General features: G+C 44.6%; 1 protein-coding gene across 1 annotated transcript in view; it reads right to left on the reverse strand.

The window, feature by feature from the left end:
• Positions 1 to 5,031: 5,031 nt before the first annotated feature.
• The window catches only part of LOC118385008 (GDNF family receptor alpha-4-like), a 30,231-nt gene continuing 14,418 nt past the window's right edge, over positions 5,032 to 20,844 (reverse strand). Inside the window, exons 5-8 of the mRNA XM_035771780.2 lie at positions 19,558 to 19,667; positions 19,117 to 19,251; positions 15,312 to 15,469; positions 5,032 to 10,650 (exon numbers count right to left, since the gene is read on the reverse strand). Of these exons, the coding sequence (XP_035627673.1) occupies positions 10,453 to 10,650; positions 15,312 to 15,469; positions 19,117 to 19,251; positions 19,558 to 19,667 (601 nt within the window). The 3' untranslated portion in view covers positions 5,032 to 10,452. The remainder of the gene's footprint in view (positions 10,651 to 15,311; positions 15,470 to 19,116; positions 19,252 to 19,557; positions 19,668 to 20,844) is intronic.

Raw genomic sequence — 20,844 nt, forward strand, 5'->3', positions numbered from 1 at the left:
CAAACTGGGGAATCAGGACCAAATATCTATTTTCACATATAGCTAGAAAGAAGTAAAAGATCCATCCTCAAGTCAATTGTCCTTTAACATACAGCGTAAAAGCATGTGCATGCATTTCTTTGCCTTCCCCGATGTTATCTCAGTTATGTAGAATACAATAAAAATAATAAAATATTAAAGACAATAAACTAGAACCTTATAAATCCTTATAAGTCCCCCACCTGCTTCTCCTACTCCAGCTTCACAGAGGAGATGAAGAAAGTCTTTGACCCCGCGGTCTGCTGTAAGGATGCCGCTAAACGACTCCTGTCCCTCCGTAAAGGCACCCATAGTGTTGCTGAGATGGCAATTGAGTTTCGCACCCTCGCCGATGAGAGTGGCTGGAATGAGGAGGCCCTCCCTGGAGCATTCCAGAACGCGCTCACTGAAACCATCAATGAAGAGTTGGTGTCCAGGGATGAGCCTGATGAACTCATCTCTCTCGCCATCTGCTTTGACAACCGTCTTTGTGAGTGTCGGAGGGAGAGGGTAGGTGGGGTTGCATGCCCCATAACAACATCCGACTGCATCCCTTCCCAAGGCTCTTCCAGAACCTGAACCCATGCAGCTCGGCCGGGCCCGTCTCTCTCCAGAGGAGAGGCAGCTGCGAATTAGCGTTAAGAGCTGCCTATACTGTGGCCAGGTTGGTCACTTTGTATCCACTTGTTCCCTGCGTCCAGCAAAAGAGGACGCTCAGCAGCAGTGGGGGATATACTGTTGAGCCAAATCGCCTGCCAATCTTCCCCCAGACCCCTGCTTGAATGAAACCTTGTGTGGCAGAGCCAGGCTTTTCCTCTGTCTGCTCTCATCAATTCGGGCGCCGACGAGAGCTTCCTGGACCGCGATGTTGTTACCCAGTTGGGCCTGGACACCGTCCCAGTCAATTCACCTCCCGATGCCAATGCTCTCAACGGACAACTCCTTGCCTGTGTCTGTGAGAGAACCGTCCGTGTCATCCTGCTTCTCTCTGGAAACCACCAGGAAAAAATCAGTTTCCACATAATCGTCCTCACTCTCCCCTGGTTCTTGGCCATCCATGGTTAAAAATACAACCCACAGACTGATAGGACCGCCGGAAAGGTTCATTTTGTCACTCTAATTGTCTAAATTCTGCCTGGCCCCTGCCTTGTCTGTGCCCCAGTTCATTCCAGAACCTCCGGAGCTGTCATCAGTTCCTCCCGAGTATCACGATCTAGCTCCTGTGTTCAGCAAGCACGACGCCCTGTCACTGGCGCCTCGTCGGCTGTGTGTCTGCACCATTGACCTCCAGCCTGGAGCTCCTCTCCCCTGTAGCCGGTTATTTAACCGTTCTCACCCCAAGAAGGAGGCTATGGAGAGGTATATCCACAATTCTCTGGCTACAGGACTTATCAAGCCTTATTCCTGGGTGGGTGCTGGGTTTTTCTTTGTGAAGAAGGATGGGTCACTGAGGCCGTGCATAGACTTCCATGGGCTGCATAATATCACAGTAAAGAACAAGTACCCCTTGCCACTCATCAGCTCTGCTTTTTCCCCCCTCCATGGTGCTACGGTGTTCACCAAACTCGACCTCCGGAATGCCTACCATATTGTCCGCATCAGAGAGGGTGACGAGTGGAAGACGGCGTTCAACACACCACTTGGTCACTTTGAGTATTTGGTCATGCCTTTTTGTCTTACTAACACCCCTGCTGTTTTCTAGAATCAGTCAATGATGTGCTGAAGGATGTGATTGAACACTTAATTTTTGTCTACTTAGATGACATCCTGATTGTTTTTCCAAAGACCCTGAGGCCTACCAGCAACAATTTTTCCAAGTTCTTCAATGGCTGTTGGAGAATAAGCTTTTTGTTAAAGTTGAAAAGGAGTTCCATGCTGCCTCGGTGTCTTTCCTGGGTTATATTTTTGTACTGGGACAGTTACGTATGGACGACGCCAAGGTCATGGCAGTCACAGAGTGGCCTGCGCCCTCCAACCTGAAGCAGCTACACCGTTTCTTGGGGTTTGCACATTTTTACAGACGTTTCATTCGCAACTACAGCTGTCTGGCAGCACCTCTAACCACTCTCACCTCCACCTCCACTCCGTTCCACTGGACGCCTGAGGGAGAGGCAGCAATCCTGGATCTCAAGCGTCACTTCACTTCCACCCGGTCCTCACTCAGCCCAACCCAGAACTCCAGTTCATTGTGGAGGTGGAAGCCTCTGACACCGGGGTAGGTGCTGTTCTGTCTCAACATTCCCTCTCTGATCAGAAGGGTGGTCCACGTGGGTGGTCCACCCATGTGCATTCTTTTCCCGTAAGCTCTCACCTGCAGAAAGGAATTCTGACATTGGAAACCGGGAACTCCTGGCAGTTAAGCTGGCTCTTGAGGAATGGCATCACTGGCTGGATGGCTCTGTACCCCCCTTCATCATGTGGACTGACATCCAGACTGAACTCCTGGCAAGCCAGGTGGGCCTTGTTCTTCGGAAGATTCAATTTCACACTCACTTATTGCTCCGGTTCGAGGAATACCAAGCCTGATGCCCTCTCCCGCCAGTTCACCACCGGCAACATGGGTACCGAGCCAGAAGCCATTGTGCCATCCACCTGCATCGCTTTCGCCTGAGAGATCGCGTCCCGTATCGGCCAGGCTCAGCAGAACCAGCCTGACCCGGTTAACAGTCCTAGTAATGCTCTGTTTGTTCCAGATTGTGTTCGCTCTGATGTTCTTCACCTCACCTCACCTGTCACCCTGGTATGAACCGGATCCTCACCTTCCTGCGTCAGCACTTTTGGTGGCCCACAATGGTGAGATGTCCGGGAGTTTGTTTCAGCCTGCTCGGTATGTGCCCGGAACAAAACCTTCACTAAACCCCTTCCGTGCTGCTTCGCCCTCTTCCCATACCCAGTCGCCTCTGGTCACACATAGCTTTGGACTTTATCACTGGCCTTCCCCATCTAACAGTAACTCTGTCATCCTTACCATTATTGACAGATTTTACAAAGCGGCTCACTTAATTCCCCTCTCCAAGCTCCCGTCCTCCAGGGAAACTGCGGACCTGCTAGTATCCCATGTATTTCGTCTGCATGGCATTCCCACTGACATCGTTTCCGACAGGGGACCCCAGTTTACCTTCCAGGTATGGAGATCCTTCTGTTCAGCTCTTGGTATCAATGTCAGTCTTTCTTCTGGATATCACCCCCAGACCAACGGCCAGACCGAACGGGCCAACCAGGAGATTGAGACTGCCCTACGCTGCGTGAGTTCTGCTAACCCATCATCCTGGAGTGCTCAGCTACCCTGGGTTAAACATGCCCACAACACCCTCACGCCTCGTCAGGTATGCCACCTTTCGAATGTGCTCTGGGTTACCAACCCTCCTTGTTCCCTGCCGAAGAGGTCGAGGTTGCGGTCCCCTCTGTCCAGGACCATCTGCGCCCTTCTTCATGCCTCCGACAGGACCCAGTCCGAAACCAATTGTCACCGGGCCTCAGCTCCAGTCTACACCCCAGGTCAAAAGGTATGGCTCTCATCGAAGGGCCTTCCATTGAAGGTGGCAATGAAGAAACTTTCAATCCCGATTCATTGGTCCCTTTGAAATTGACCATGTTATTAACCCCTCTGCTTTGCACCTGAAACTCCCAGCCTCTCTCAGGATCCACCCTACCTTCCATGTATCCCTGATGAAACCTGTCTGCTCCAGCCCCGTCTCCTCCTGCAGCAGCTCTGCCACCCTCCGGATCGTTGATGACCATCCTGCATACACCGCCCGGCAGCTTCTGGACGTGCGCCATTAGGTTGTGGCTGGCAGTACCTGGTGGACTGGGAGGGATACAGGCCTGAGAGCGCTACTGCGTGCCCCGCTGTCACATTCTGGACCCCTCACTCTTACGTGATTTCCATATCCTACACCCAGATAAGCCCGGTCAGGCGCCAGGTGGCGTCCGTGGAGGTGGGGATACTGTTACATCTGCTCCTGCCACACCCTCTACTTCTCATCCTGGACCTCCCTAACCTGCCACCACTCCCCCAGTGCTCTCATTTTCTCTCTCCTCCTCTCTCTCTGTGCATGTGATTGTGTGAGGAGTCTGCATTTCTAGCTGTTTGTTCCTGCATAGATTTTGTTATCCTGTTGTGCCCATTTTCCCTGGCCTCACGCTGCTTTTTCTCTCCGCTACAGTTCGTCTGCTCTGACTCTGGTCACTGTCTCCAGTCACTCGTCTCCTCAGTCCTGCTTCCCTGCCCTGGATCCCTGCTCTACTCCTTCATTGAATTCCGCTCCAGACCTGCTTACCTAATCTCCTTGCCCCCAGCCTCAGTCCGGATTCCCTACTACAAAAAGTTTCATGACATTCGGAAATTGTCAAACCAAGCCTTTGATACTGGAGAAATCTGTAAGGTAGGGAGGGATGTATTTTCTGTTTGTCATGAGCTCGTCTATGGTGGTCGGCAAACCCTCAACCTTCTGGGCCGTAGCCCTGCGTGGCATCGACTGTGCCACAAAAGCATGCTGAAGTGGCAAAGTAAATCTCAATGTTTATAAAAACAGGGTCACCACAGTTATTGTTATTTGCAATCGTAAACATTATTTTTAGTTCATTCTATGAGGGGGAGGGTGTTCCATGTATTTTACAGTACAAGGGGAGGGTGAAAATCATGTGAAAATATTTGTAACCTTGGGGAGGGGGCATCTCGAATGAGTGGGTAATTATTTAATGCATGAATCTAAGCTGATGTCCTCGAGATTTGTCCTTAAAGCTTTTCGAAATATGATATTTCTCAATTCATTGATTTTGGGGTTTGGCAAGGTCCGTCCCCTGCCTTTGTCCTGAATAGTGTACTTAATGCACCTGCAATACAACTGCATCACCCAGTCATCAAACCCATCAATTCTTCTAATATGTAATCTGCTCAGATAAATCAGTGTTGATCTATGTTCCAGAGAAATGGGTAGGAATTTTGGTAAGAACATGAGCTTCAGATCCCCCAAAAAGGCTAAACATGCAAACGAATGCACATAGAAAACATTAGTTGATGATTTTTTTATTATTTTGTGTAGTTGTTTTTCACACAGCATTGTACATTTCTCACTCTTAATGAAGAACCACACAGAGATCACACCTGATTGTAAACCCATTTCACCAGCTAGGAATCGGGCCAGACTGAACTCATGGCCAAGGAGGTGGATGGATGGTGACACAGGTAGGGATGAGCAGTGCACTGTGTGGCTTAAAACAGCGCTGATGGCTGGGACATTTTGGCATTCCTGAACTCTCTGAAGTTCTAGAAAAACTCATTATTAAAACAAGGATTATTGTTTCTGCTAATCCAGTGGCTGTTTCATGTTCAACTCAGACCACCTAGAGTCCTTCGTTCCTCGCTCCAACTGAAGTATTCATAGGCACTTCAGTGCAATGCGCTTTACTATGTTACATTTATCATTTCTAAGTCTTTCACTGGCCTCAGCCATAAATAACGGGTCCATTTTCTAAATGTCAACCATTTTGATACTAATGGACAGAGCCCAAAACTGTTCTAGAAGGCTGGCAGAGAGGCAGGCAACTGCTCAAGTTGAATGTATTCACCAGCCTGCCAACTGAGGATCACGTTCAAGAAGTGGTCTTACACGGTTTCCACAGAGTGCAACAACTCTCAGGAGTGGTGAGATTCAGACCGCTAATCCTATTTCACACGACTGAGATGGGCTTGGTGGCATTGGCTGAGTAAATGAGCAGTTTGATTCTAATGTGGAACATGATGATCATCATATACTCGACTTAAAATGACCATCAACATGGACATCAAGGTCAAGCTATAGAGGTGCTGTCATTCCTGTTTTATACCTGTGCCAACGCCAGCAACACAAACAGAACACTGCAGAACAACAGGGTTACACTGTTACAGACACAGAGACTGAGACTGACTGACGCTTCACCGTAATCAGTGCATATAAACAGTTACAAGAGGAATTACATAAGATCCAATATGGGATGTAACAGGGAAGACACAACCCTATATGACACAGTCCAATCTCAAGGATTATAACGACAACAAGAGAAAACAAAACCACACAAATGTATATACATTTTTGGTTTAAAGTATACATAGCAACAATAACCAAGGCAATCTTTGCACGTATTTGATGGTGCAGTGTTTGTTGTTTCCACATGAAAGGAAAAGATGGGCAGAAGTAGTAGTAGATGTAGAGGCATGTTGTCTGTGAGGGGTAGCAGTTGATCGTAACATGGACCTGAGGACAGACAGTGATGGGAATGTACAGTATGTATGGGAGAGTGGCGCTGTCTGTCTGTGAGGAGAAACTGAGGTGAAGGCACATTAAAGCACAGAGGTAGTGCAGTGGAACAGACACTCACCTCGTAGCCACAGGCACCAAAATACATCTCAGAGGCTTGACGACAACACTAATGCTACTGAGAGCCTTAGAAGCCATTGCCGTCTTTCTCTCTCTCTCTAAGTCTCTCTGCATCTATGTCGGTCATTCTCCCAAATCCCCCACTCTCACTTTCTCATTCCCTCCCTCCCTACCTCTCCCTTTATCCGTGGATTTATTTTAGTACGAAAAAACTATATCAACTCTGCATTGGGTATGATAATAGAACGCAAAATCAGACATCTTTGGATATTATTAAAAGCATTTGGGCCGGGGAGGGAAATATGTGTACAGCTGTACAAACATTAAAAATTCAGAGTTGGCACGCTCGATAACTCTTGCTGTTTGCTTGTATGGCTTATGCTCATATTTACTTAGGATGTTTCAGTGTGTAAATCAAGGCTTGCCGCTCTCATATCCTCTCTGGTGCTGTCACTCACTTTGACGATCACTAGCATAATGATCCATTGCCAAGCAGTGAGAAATGACTGCCTATTAAAAAACAACAACAGTCATCATGAACGTCACTGTCCAGATTGGAGAGGGTGTTGAGCTCCACTTATGCCATCTTGCCTGCTTAATTAACACTCAGAATGAAGTCACAGCTACTCCCCTCACCCTGGTCCCATCCATTCTTAGACACTGGTGGCAGATGATGCAATTATTTATTTATTGACCCTTATTTTACCAGGTAATGTGGCTCTCCGTAGCCGATGTGAGTAAGACCTTTAAACAGGTCAACATTCACAAGGGTGCAGGGCCAGATGGATTAACAGGACGTGTACTCCCGAGCATGCGCTGACCAACTGGCAAGTGTCTTCAATGACATTTTCAACCTGTCCCTGTCTGAGTCTGTAATACCAACATGTTTCAAGCAGACCACCATAGTCCTTGTGCCAAAGAACACTAAGGTAACCTGCCTAAATGACTACAGACCTGTAGCACCCACGTCTGTAGCCATGAAGTGCTTTGAAAGGGTGGTCAAGGCTCACAAAAGCATTTTCCCAGTGACCCTAGACCCACTCCAATTTGCATACCGCCCCAACAGATGATGCAATCTCTATTGCACTCCATTACTGCCCTTTCCCACCTGGACAAAAGGAACACCTATGTGAGAATGCTATTCATTGACTACAGATCAGCGTTCAACACCATAGTGCCCTCAAAGCTCATCACTAATCTTAGGATCCTGGGAATAAACATCTCCCTCTGCAACTGGTTCCTGGACTTCCTGACGGGCCGCCCCCTGGTGGTAAGGGTAGGTAACAACACGTCCGCCACGCTGATCCTCAACACGGGGGCCCCTCAGGGGTGCGTGCTCAGTCGCCTCCTGTACTTCCTGTTCACTCATGACTGCACGGCCAGGCACAACTCCAACACCATCATTAAGTTTGCTAATGACACAACAGTGGTAGGCCTGATGACAGATAACGATGAGACAGCCTATAGGGAGGAGGTCAGAGACCTGGCTGTGTGGTGCCAGGACAACAACCTCTCCCTCAACGTGATCAAGACAAAGGAGAGGATTGTGGACTACAGGAAAAGGAGGAACGATCACGCCCCCATTCTCATCGACGGGGCTGTAGTGAAGCAGGTTGAGAGCTTCAAGTTTCTTGGAGTCCACATCACTAACAAACTATGATGGTCCACGCACACCAAGACAGTCGTGAAGAGGGCACTACAAAACCTAATCCCCCTCAGGAGACTGAAAAGATTTGGCATGGGTCCTCAGATCCTCAAAAGGTTCTACAGCTGCACCATCGAGAGCATCCTGACTGGTTGCATCACTGCCTGGTATGGCAACTGCTTGGCCTCTGTCTGCAAGGCACCAAAGAGGGTAGTGCTTACGGCCCAGTACATCACTGTGGCCAAGCTTCCTGCCATCCAGGACCTCTACATGTATACCAGGCAGTGTCAGAGAAAGGCCCTAAAAATGGTCAAAAATTCCAGCCGCCCTAGTCATAGACTGTTCTCTCTGCTACCACACAGCAAGCAGTACCGGAGTGTCAAGTCTAGGTCCAAAAGGCTTCTCAACAGCTTCTACCCCCAAGCCATAAGACTCCTGAACAGCTAATGAAATGGCTACCCAGACCCCTCTTTTACGCTGCTGTTACTCTCTGTTTATTATCTATACATAGTCACTTTAACACTTTAACTTATTTGTTACTTGTATTTCTTATTTTTTACTCATCTCATTTTTACTTAACACCTATTTTTATTAAAACTGCATTGCTGGTTATGGGCTTGTAAGTAAGCATTTCACTGTAAGGTTATATTCGGCACATGTGACAAATACAATTTGATTTGATGGCATGACATTGGGAATTTAGCCAGGAGACCAGGGTCACACCCCTCCTCTTATAATAAGTGCCATGGGATCTTTATTGACCACAGAGAATCAGGACGTTTTAAAGTCCCATCCAAAAGACAGCACCATATGCAGGGCAGTGTCCCCTTCACAGCCATGGGGTCTCCTTAGAGGGAAGAGCACCTCCTACTGGTACTTCAACACCTCTTCCAGCAGTATCTTGTCTCCCATCCAGGACCAACCGTGCTTAGCTTCAGAGGCATGCCAGCAGTGGGATGCAGGGTGGTATGCTGCTGGCAGAGACATCTGTAGCACTGATATGCCCAGTAAATATTTATCTCTTTTAAGCATCATGTATTATCTGTGAGAACATGAGTCTTATCTAACATCTCCCTCAAGAAGGGAAAGATGTCGATAAATAAACGTCACGTTCACAATTCCACAGTAAAGTAGGTCCCCCTTTACCAACAGTATTTTACCTACTTCCACTCAGGTGGGAGCTAATTCTCCATGTTCACAAGAAAATTAGTGATGCAAGAAAAAAAATCATTGACATCAGCAAAAGATTTATCAGGCAGAGAGAGAGAGAGAGAGAGAGAAAGGCTCAATGTGATGCTCAATGGTCAGAGTTGCCAGAGGCTCTATAGTACCCCATCTCCCCACTTTCTCCCTGATCAAACACAGTCAGGAAAAGCATGGCTAAGTGTGATATTGTCTCTCCAAAACTATAACAACACCTAGGGACAGAAAGCATTTGTGAACCTCAGACAGCAGTAAATTGGTTCCTCTCTCCCCTGAGCCCAAACCCAGACGGCCTCAGCACCTGCCCGCTGAGCTATCTGATTTCATGTTTTATTGCTTATTCCGCTTTCCTCGACCATTGTCATTAGTAGAATTTTGTCTCATTGTGCCCGTGGTGGAATTTTCAGACCTCAACTAAGCGAAGAATAAGTGGTGTATGAACTAGAGAGGGGAAACAACGGACCAGTGGCATCTAGTCTGAAGTGATGAAGAAGGAAGCAAACAAAGGGAGCAACATAGAGAAAACAACATCATCCCTCAATCTATGTTTTCTTTAGTTATTGGCTTATGGCAAAGACAACATAGACAAAGTGGCTTACCCAACAACCCTGCTATCCAAGGGAACATAGCATGATGAAATAAAATAAGGGAAGATAACAAAGGAGAGAGAAGATATGAAGATATATCAAGATATATCAAAAGGAATTAACTATCATGGTTCCACCAATCACTGGTCATGTTTTCTTTGAGATAGGTGTTGTTACTGGCCTTGGGCGATGTGGGTTCCTCATGAAGAGGGAGAGTGGAGCTGGATGCCCAATCTTGAGGCAGGCACTGGACAGACAGCCACATCGATTCCTCCAGACAGACCTTATTAATTCATCCATTTATTTATTTATCTGCACAGCTTGTTCAACTCCATGTGTACTGATGTGAGAGAGAAGAGCTAAGAGATGGGCAGCTAGGACTACTAAAGACCATGAGCAGTCGGAGCAGGAGAGATAGAGATTGCAGAAAAATAATGATGGAAAGTAACAAAGGAAAACAGAAAGCATGAAATGCATGTAAGACAGAGTGCCATAATAGAAAGGTGTAAATGTCCATTTCCTCATTGTGGTTGTTCTTCCCTCAGCCTTAAGTCTCCTCATCAGTCTCAGTGCCATGGTGGAGGTGACCCAGTGAATGTGATACTGTAGCTGATCGTAAGAGGGGTAGTAGGGGGGCTGGTTATACCGGACACCACCAGCCCAGCATAGCAGCAGGCAGCAGCAGCAGGGGCAGCATGGGTGCTGTCTGGCTTGCCGCTCCTCTACGGCCTCCTCGGGTCCCGGAGCCCACACTAGACTTCTCTTTCTCAGAATACAGTGGGATAACATTGAATTCCTGGCTTTCCTCCTCTACCTCCTCTTCGTCGCTGTCCTCCACCTGAAAGACAGAGGGGATGTAATATAATAAACCATTTGTTATTAAAGTAACTGCCCAGTGAAAATCTCACTTTTAATAGTTCATATTCTGTTCATTTATATCCAAATGATGCTCATCCTATACCCGTATTTGTGGCCAAAGCATAAATTGGAGAAAAACCACATTAAAAAAACCCAACTCAAACATGTATCTCAAACTTACCATTTAAAAAATGTTTGCTATTTCCTCATAGAACATGTCATCTCCCTGAGGAGGATGAGTTGGCCAATCAGCGCTCTAGAGGATGAGCTGGCCAATCACTAGTCTACTCGCGTTAATATTTTTAACGACCGGTATACGTCCGCAACATTCCAACACAGAAAAGCTGCTTTTTAATTCACGGAAATCTGGAAACACTGGGCAGTTAGTTTAAAATAAAGGTTGCAGCATAGGTCATAGTAATAAATCAGCTGTAAAAAAAAAAAAAAAATTTATATGGGCTGTGATACGAGCTATGATGGGACCAGATTACTTTTCTAATCAGGTTATATGGTTTTTAATAAACTCCTGGAAAAACCCCTCGTCCAAGGGAGGACGAAAACATTAAAACCCTTTACACAGACAAAAAGACAACAATTGCGATCGGACAAAAACAAACAAATAATGAACAGGGCTGAGCTGGCTGTATGCAGGGTTGCATCGTTAGGTCTTTGATGGGTAATTAAAAAGACACTCATACAGTATGTCATCACTATTGTGTTGATTGAATTAATCAATCTAATAATTATGACATACCCCTCACTATTGTCATTGGTTGCACAAGCACTCATGACATCACCCTGAAGAAGGCACAGTGATGCCGAAACGTTGGTGATTTACCCAATAAATTACTGGGAGTTTATATATATATATATATATATATATATATATATATATATATATATATGGAGTGTGCGACTCTCTTTGTTTTTTATAGCTTACGATTGATTCATTCCAGTCAATAACTTTGGATTAAAAAGGCCTGGGTCGCCTAGCCCCCCGAAGTGTGAATATAAACCACATTTGATCAAATTCACATTTTCTCAGAATACAAATAACTGGGCCTATTTTAGGCTATAAATACATACAGTTGAAGTCAGAAGTTTACATACACTTAGGTTGGAGTCATTAAAACTTGTTTTTCAACCACTCCACAAATTTCTTGTTAACAAACTATAGTTTTGGCAAGTCAGTTAGAACATCTACTTTGTGCATGACACAAGTCATTTTTCCAACAATTGTTTTACAGACAGATTATTTCACTTATAATTCACTGTATCACAATTCTAGTGGGTCAGAAGTTTACATACACTAAGTTGACTGTGCCTTTAAACAGCTTGGATAATTCCAGAAATTCCATTTGTGTCAATTGGAGGTCTCCTAGAGATGAACGTACTTTAGTGTGAAAAGTGCAAATCAATCTCAGAACAACAGCAAAGGACCTTGTGAAGATGCTGGAGGAATCAGGTACAAAAGTAACTATACCCACAGTAAAACGAGTTCTATATCGACATAACCTGACCATAATGACCATTGTTATGTTTGGAGGAAAAAGGGGGAGGCTTGCAAGTCGAAGAACACCATCCCAACCGTGAAGCACGGGGGTGGCAGCATCATGTTGTGGGGTTGCTTTGTTGCAGAAGGGACTGCTGCACTTCACAAAATAGATGGCATCATGAGGGGAAAATTACGTGGATATATTGAAGCAACATCTCAAGATATCAGTCAGGAAGTTAAAGCTTTGTCGCAAATGGGTCTTCCAAATGGACAATGACCCCAAGCATACTTCCAAAGTTGTGGCAAAATGACTCAACTTCACTAGGGTAGGGGGTAGCATTTGGAATTTTGGATGAAAAGCGTGCCCAAATTAAACTGCCTGCTACTCAGGCCCAGACGATAGGATATGCATATAAGTAGATTAGTAGATTTATTAGTAGAGTTGGATAGAAAACACTCTACAGTTTCCAAAACTGTTAAAATAATGTCTGTGAGTATAACAGAACTGATAGGGCAGGCGAAAACCAGAGGACAATCCAACCAGGATGTAACAATCATCGTATAAAGGAGTGGACCAAAACGCAGCGTGGTAAGTGTTCATGATCAATGTAATACTCAAAACACTCAAACAAAATAACAAAGAAGGAAAACCGAAACAGTCCTGTCAGGTGCAGACACTAAACCCAAATGAAACAGGACAACTTATATATGATCCCCAATCAGAGACAACAATAGACAGCTGCCTCTGATTGGGAACCACACCAACATAGAAATAAAGAACCTAGAATGCCCAACCTAGTCACACCCTGGCCTAACCAAAATAGAGAATAAAAACCTCTCTATGGCCAGGGCGTGGCACCGAAAGTACTATTATTTTGAAAGGCTGTTTTTCCATTGAAAGCCTATCCACCATACAACGACTCCAGTTCATGAGCTCTATGGCTTCTTCTACATGTGGCCAGTCTTTAGGCATTGTTTCAGGCTTTTACTCTGAAATATTAGGGAGATACAGCACTTTCAATCAGTGGCCAGAGGAAATTTCCAGACATCAGCCTGATCGGGAATGTGCCTTTATTGTTTATCTTTTTCTATTGACGAAGCTTTTGTCTAGTTGAAATATTATTGATTATTTATGACAAAAACAACCGGAGGATTGATTTTAAACATCGCTTGGCATGTTTCTACTAACTTTTATTGTACTTTTTAAAAACTTTTCGTCTGAGCATTCAGATTACTGGACAAAACGCACGAACAAAAAGGAGGTTTTTGGTCATAAAGAGGGACATTATCGAACAAAACAAACATTTATTGTCGAACATGGAGACCTGGGAGTGCTACCAGATGAAGATCATCAAAGGTAAGTGATTAATTTTAATGCTATTTCTGACTTTTGTGAGCCCTCTCCTTGGCTGGAAAATGGCTGTATGGTTTTCTGTGACTAGGTGCTGACCTAACATAATCGCATGGTGTGGTTTCGCAGTAGAGCCTTTTTGAAATCGGACACTGTGAGGTTAAGGACAACAAATTCAAGGTATTGGAGTGCCAATCACAAAGCCCTGACCTCAATCCTATAGAAAATTTGTGGGCAGAACTGAAAAAGCGTGTGCGAGCAAGGAGGCCTACCAACCTGACTCAGCTATTCCTCTGTCAGGAGGAATGGGCCAAAATTCACCCAACTTATTGTGGGAAGCTTGTGGAAGGCTACCCGAAACATTTGACCCAAGTTAAACAATTTAAAGACAATGCTAACAAATACTAATTGAGTGTATGCAAACTTCTGACCCACTGGGAAAGTGATGAAAGAAATAAAAGCTGAAATAAATCACTCTACTATTATTCTGACATTTCACATTCTTAAAATAAAGTGGTGATCCTAACTGACCTAAGACAGGGATTTTTTACAAGGATTAAATGTCAGGAATAATTTTTTACAATGACGGCCTACCGCGGCCAAACCGTAACCCGGATGTCGCTGGGCCTATTGTGCGCCGCCCTATGGGACTCCCAATCACGGCCGGTTGTGATACTGCCTGGAATCAAACCAGGGTCTGTAGTGACACCTTTAGCAATGAGATGCAGTGCCTTAGACCACTGCACCACTCGAGAGCCCCATATTAATCGAAATGAAGCCTGGTTTGTTGTAAGGTAGGCCTACTGTACTTTTCTATTTGTGTGAATAATCATAATCAATCATTCATTTTTGATAGGCTAACCGTACTTGATGAAGGCTGTCATAGTAACTCTGTGCTTTTGTCTTGAAGTTAAAATGTAAAGAGCGTAGCCTACAGACAACAAAAATAAACCCTTTAATTGTCTGCACACACATGCTTTTAATTGGTGCATTATTGAAGAGTGTACTATGGTTTGGTTGCATTATTCAAGAGTGTAATATGTTTTACAAGATAAGTTTCTGTCATTGTTGAATAGTTTGTGCTTACTGGCTAGTGGCTACTGTGATATTTACAGTCAATTTGAGCTGCATACCAAGAATGTTGTGTAAGGTAAGGCAAGGATGTAATGTGAATTGAAAAGTAGAATTCTCTTTTGCCACCCCGCTCCTCAGATGCTCCTTCATATCCTGTTGTGGGAATAGAGACTTAGAGGTTAGCAGTAGAGAAGAGAGGGAGGGATTGGAACTGTGTAAAGGAGAGGAGAAAGGGAGTGAGGAGGATTAGGATGGCAAGAGAAAGGAAGATAGGAGACAGATGGGTGTGAATAAATGAATATCAACAACTCAAGAGGATTGATGCTCCCTCCTGCAAACACCTCTGCCTAATCCTCACACACTGTGAGAGAGGGAGTGAGAGGAAGCTAGGGACAGAGAGATAGTGAGAAAAAAGGTAAGGAGGAAATCCTTGGGTCTCTGTTCAATGCGTCAGTAATGTGTTGACTGTGAGCCTTGTGTTGAGACAGATGTGTTGGGAGTGTATCTCAGGTCAGGTCTGTAAGTGAGCTTTGACACTCAGGCAGCTCCGTTGGCGCTCATGTCACACCATGGGTCATCATGCAGTTCACAGAGCATCCCTGACCCATGAGAAGAAACTTTAGAAAAACCCACGGAACAAGCTTTTTGTCCACCATTGTTTTTAAGTTAGTGTACAGCCTTTATGCAGACTGGGTTTGGTAAGGCAATGAAGAGTACTTACACTGTTGCGTTCTGATAAAATGTTGACGTTGACATTGATCTTGTCCTTGTCCTGAAAGATGTGTGGAGAGGGAGTGGCTGATGCGTGGTGACGAGGGGGCAGGGTGGTGCTCTCCACAGGGCGAGGGGAAGCGCCACCTAAATAACTGATAGCATTACCTGAGAATACAACAGACATCATCATTATCATCATCACCATCCATCATCATCATCACCATATCATCATCATCATCATCATCATCACAATCCATCATTGTCACATCACCATCATCACCACCAGGCCACCCTGAGGCGGCAGGGTAGCCTAGTGGTTAGAGCTTTGTACTAGTAACTGGAAGGTTGCAAGTTCAAATCCCCGAGCTGACAAGGTACAAATCGTTCTGCCCCTGAACAGGCAGTTAACCTACTGTTCCTAGGCCGTCATTGAAAATAAGAATTTGTTCTTAAATGACTTGCCTAGTTAAATAAAGGTTAAAAAAAGAAAGAAAAATTGTCATCATCCATCATCATCACAATCCATTAGCAGCATCATCACCTCTATTTTACCCACTGCTGATGATGTAAATGTCCTCAGAATTATTCATAGTAGTCATGAATTCATTAATCAACTGGGCATTGAACCCTTAAAGGTGGGGGGGGTTAATTGGTGTGTTCACTCGTGGGTGTGGCAAGCATTTGTACATTCACTCTGCCTAAACAGCACACAGTTACAGTCATTCACCCTTCTAAATAACTTGAAACAGTCTAAACAGGTATTGCGTCTTGAAGTCGCCTAGGATAGCTAGTGATAGCCAACTTCCTTCGCCAATTAGCTTAGCTGGCTGGTGTGTGATCGTGGCAAAGTTGGTTTAACATTGGATAGTCTATCTCTGGGGCTAGTCAGATACCGTCAATGTAAATGAGACAATGTTTTCATATTGCACATCTTTTGGCTGTATCATTAAATCCTTTAAATATTTGTATATGAATTTCTAGAATATACAGTTGGTTTGAGGTTTTCATAGAAATGTGGAGCTATTGACATTTGAAAGTATTGTCCCATGTACATTGTGTAATTTACTTATGGTCCCTAACGAGCCCCATAAGGATATCTTATGTCAAACCAAATTGACCATGAGCATTATGATCCAGTCGTGTACAGCTGTACTCTGAATTGATTATTATTTGGATGCTGCCAGCTGTGGATTGAAATAAACCCAACCAAAGGAAAACTGTCACGGTACGCTTCAATCTGTTACAGTACCCTTCATTCTGTTACCTGCATTCTGTTACGGTACCCATCATTCTGTTACGGTGGTACCCTTCATTCTGTTACGGAACCCTTCATTCTGTTACGGTGGTACCCTTCATTCTGTTACGGTACACTTCATTCTGTTACGTTACCCTTCATTCTGTTACAGTACCCTTCATTCTGCTATTGTACCCTTCATTCTGTTACGGTACCCTTCATTCTGTTACAGTATCCTTCATTCAGCTACGGTACCCTTCATTCTGTTGCAGTACCCTTCATTCTGTTACGGTACCCTTCATTCTGTTACGGTACCCTTCATTCTGTTACAGTACCCTTCATTCTGTTACGGTACCCTTCATTCTGTTACGGTACCCTTCATTCTGTTGCAGTACCCTTCATTCTGTTACGGTACCCTTCATTCTGTTACAGTACCCTTCATTCTGTTACGGTACCCTTCATTCTGTTACGGTACCCTTCATTCTGTTACAGTACCCTTCATTCTGTTGCGGTACCCTTCATTCTGTTACGGTACCCTTCATTCTGTTACGGTACCCTTCATTCTGTTGCAGTACCCTTCATTCTGTTACGATACCCTTCATTCTGTTACGGTACCCTTCATTCTGTTACGGTGGTACCCTTCATTCTGTTACGGAACCCTTCATTCTGTTACGGTGGTACCCTTCATTCTGTTACGGTACACTTCATTCTGTTACGTTACCCTTCATTCTGTTACCTGCATTCTGTTACGGTACCCATCATTCTGTTACGGTGGTACCCTTCATTCTGTTACGGAACCCTTCATTCTGTTACGGTGGTACCCTTCATTCTGTTACGGTACACTTCATTCTGTTACGTTACCCTTCATTCTGTTACAGTACCCTTCATTCTGCTATTGTACCCTTCATTCTGTTACGGTACCCTTCATTCTGTTACAGTATCCTTCATTCAGCTACGGTACCCTTCATTCTGTTGCAGTACCCTTCATTCTGTTACGGTACCCTTCATTCTGTTACGGTACCCTTCATTCTGTTACAGTACCCTTCATTCTGTTACGGTACCCTTCATTCTGTTACGGTACCCTTCATTCTGTTGCAGTACCCTTCATTCTGTTACGGTACCCTTCATTCTGTTACAGTACCCTTCATTCTGTTACGGTACCCTTCATTCTGTTACGGTACCCTTCATTCTGTTACAGTACCCTTCATTCTGTTGCGGTACCCTTCATTCTGTTACGGTACCCTTCATTCTGTTACGGTACCCTTCATTCTGTTGCAGTACCCTTCATTCTGTTACGATACCCTTCATTCTGTTACGGTACCCTTCATTCTGTTGCAGTACCCTTCATTCTGTTACGGTACCCTTCATTCTGTTACAGTACCCTTCATTCTGTTACGGTACCCTTCATTCTGTTACAGTACCCTTCATTCTGTTGCAGTACCCTTCATTCTGTTACGGTACCCTTCATTCTGCTATTGTACCCTTCATTCTGTTACAGTACCCTTCATTCTGTTACAGTACCCTTCATTATTTTACAGTACCCTTCATTCTGTTACGGTACCCTTCATTCTGTTACGGTACCCTTCATTCTGTTACGGTACCCTTCATTCTGTTACGGTACCCTTCATTCTGTTACGGTACCCTTCATTCTGTTGCAGTACCCTTCATTCTGTTACGGTACCCTTCATTCTGTTACGGTACCCTTCATTCTGTTGCAGTACCCTTCATTCTGTTACGGTACCCTTCATTCTGTTACGGTACCCTTCATTCTGCTATTGTACCCTTATTCTGTTACAGTACCCTTCATTCTGTTACAGTACCCTTCATTCTGTTACGGTACCCTTCATTCTGTTACGGTACCCTTCATTCTGTTACAGTACCCTTCATTCTGTTACGGTACCCTTCATTCTGTTACAGTACCCTTCATTCTGTTGCGGTACCCTTCATTCTGTTACGGTACCCTTCATTCTGTTACGGTACCCTTCATTCTGTTACAGTACCCTTCATTCTGTTACAGTACCCTTCATTCTGTTACAGTACCCTTCATTCTGTTACAGTACCCTTCATTCTGTTGCAGTACCCTTCATTCTGAGGACGTACCATTTCTTTCTATCATCTTATACATCTCAGTTTTGGACGAGACTGACTTTATGACCAAATTGAACCCAATTACTACTTGTAGTACATTTTAACACTAGAAAAAATACTTCTGGCTCATATCGATGCCACATAGGCCGTTTTTCAATACGAGAAGTTGTTTTTTAATAAAGCTTGGAAATAATTAAGTTATTTCGTTATTTACCTCAGTTGCATGCTCAATGTGTAAAATCATATGTGAATAAAACGTTTTCATTTAACAACGCTGTCCATCAACATTTGTAATTAAGCGCTGTGCTACAGTATACTATACAGAAAAAGTAAGCAGCTCTCTAGGGCTACTGGGCTACAGACCACCTGCTAATGTATTTGTGTAATCTGCTGATTTCAAGTAGGCTCACAGGACCAGTGCTCTTGCTGCAGCAGCAGCAGCCTGTAGGGGGTGTCATTGTGGGTGGGTGAGGAAGGGAGTATGACTCACGCAGACAGACGTTTCTGTGGAACATGTTCATGATGCGCAGACAGTCCTGCCATTGGTTCCCACTTCCCTCACAGGTGCACCACTGGGACACGTCCATACTAAGATTGTTGGCATAGTTGGGGGTCATGATGGTGCCTGGTTGACAAAGACACACACAGGAGCAGGTTGGGTTCACAGAGATGTGTCAGCAGACCTGACTTCCATACAAACTTGGAGCGTATGATGAAAAGCCAAACAAACCAATTGGCAATGAAATCAGTGCCTACCTACACCTTAAGGTTAGCAAAAGCTAACAACAATGACCTGATTAAAAGGCCCTTGAAGCCAACTCAGCACTTCTTCTCTAACATTGTTCCTTCCTTGTGTTGTTAATCCCTCTTCCATCCTCTCCCTCCGTCTCCTTTCTGCCTCCCCCTCAATCCCTTTCTCTCTCCAGCTCACCTATGAGCCCGGCGTAGGCCTTAAGGCAGACGGCTCCACTCTCTCTCATGCAGCCAGAGGGAGAATGTGACGAGGGCTGGCAGTTGTGCTGGAAATCAGCCAGACGAGATCTGATAGACACACACACACCAACACACACATTCACACAAACACACACCCATACACAAACACACAAAAAGAGAAAAACATATTTGTACACAGGTGCCAATACTGGGTTGGCAACTTGGCAGTGTAATTTTCTGAGGGCGTCTTTACAATTATGTTTTTTGGATGCAGTACCTAGCGAAAGGCAGAATCTGAAGCACAGGAAAATATAGAGGAGGAGAACGTTCAAGCTTGGAATCATGTGAGCACCCGCAATGTTTCTTAATACACATTTTTCAAAACATTGACCTGAAACATGAGACTCGAGGTGCTGCAATATTATTCTGAATATTCTAATTTTCCTGTATGTATGTATGTATGTATGTATGTATGTATGTATGTATGTATGTATATATATACACAGTATATATATATATTCAGTGGGGAGAACAAGTATTTGATACATTGCCGATTTTGCAGGTTTTCCGACTTACAAAGCATGTAGAGGTCTGTATTTTTTTATCATAGGTACACTTCCACTGTGAGAGACAGTATCTAAAACAAAAATCCAGAAAATCACATTGTATGATTTTTAAGTAATTAAGTTGCATTTTTTTTGCATGACGTAAGTATTTGATCACCTACCAACCAGTAAGAATTCCGGCTCTCACAGACCTGTTAGTTTTTCTTTAAGAAGCCCTCCTGTTCTCCACTCATTACCTGTATCAACTGCACCTGTTTGAACTCGTTACCTGTATAAAAGACACCTGTCTACACACTCAATCAAACAGACTCCAACCTCTCCATAATGGCCAAGACTAGAGAGCTGTGTAAGGTCATCAGGGATAAAATTGTAGACCTGCACAAGGCTGGGATGGGCTACAGGACAATAGGAAAGCAGCTTGGTGAGAAGGCAACAACTGTTGGCGCAATTATTAGAAAATGGAAGAAGTTCAAGATGACGGTCAATCACCCTCGGTCTGGGGCTCCATGCAAGATCTCACCTCGTGGGGCATCAATGATCATGAGGAAGGTGAGAGATCAGCCCAGAACTACACGGCAGGACCTGGTCAATGACCTGAAGAGAGCTGGGACCACAGTCTCAAAGAAAACCATTAGTATCACACTACGCCGTCATGGATTAAAATCCTGCAGCGCACGCAAGGTCCCCCTGCTCAAGCCAGCGCATGTCCAGGCCCGTCT

This window comes from Oncorhynchus keta, chromosome 6 (assembly GCF_023373465.1).
Source record: "Oncorhynchus keta strain PuntledgeMale-10-30-2019 chromosome 6, Oket_V2, whole genome shotgun sequence".
NCBI classification, from domain to species: domain Eukaryota; kingdom Metazoa; phylum Chordata; class Actinopteri; order Salmoniformes; family Salmonidae; genus Oncorhynchus; species Oncorhynchus keta.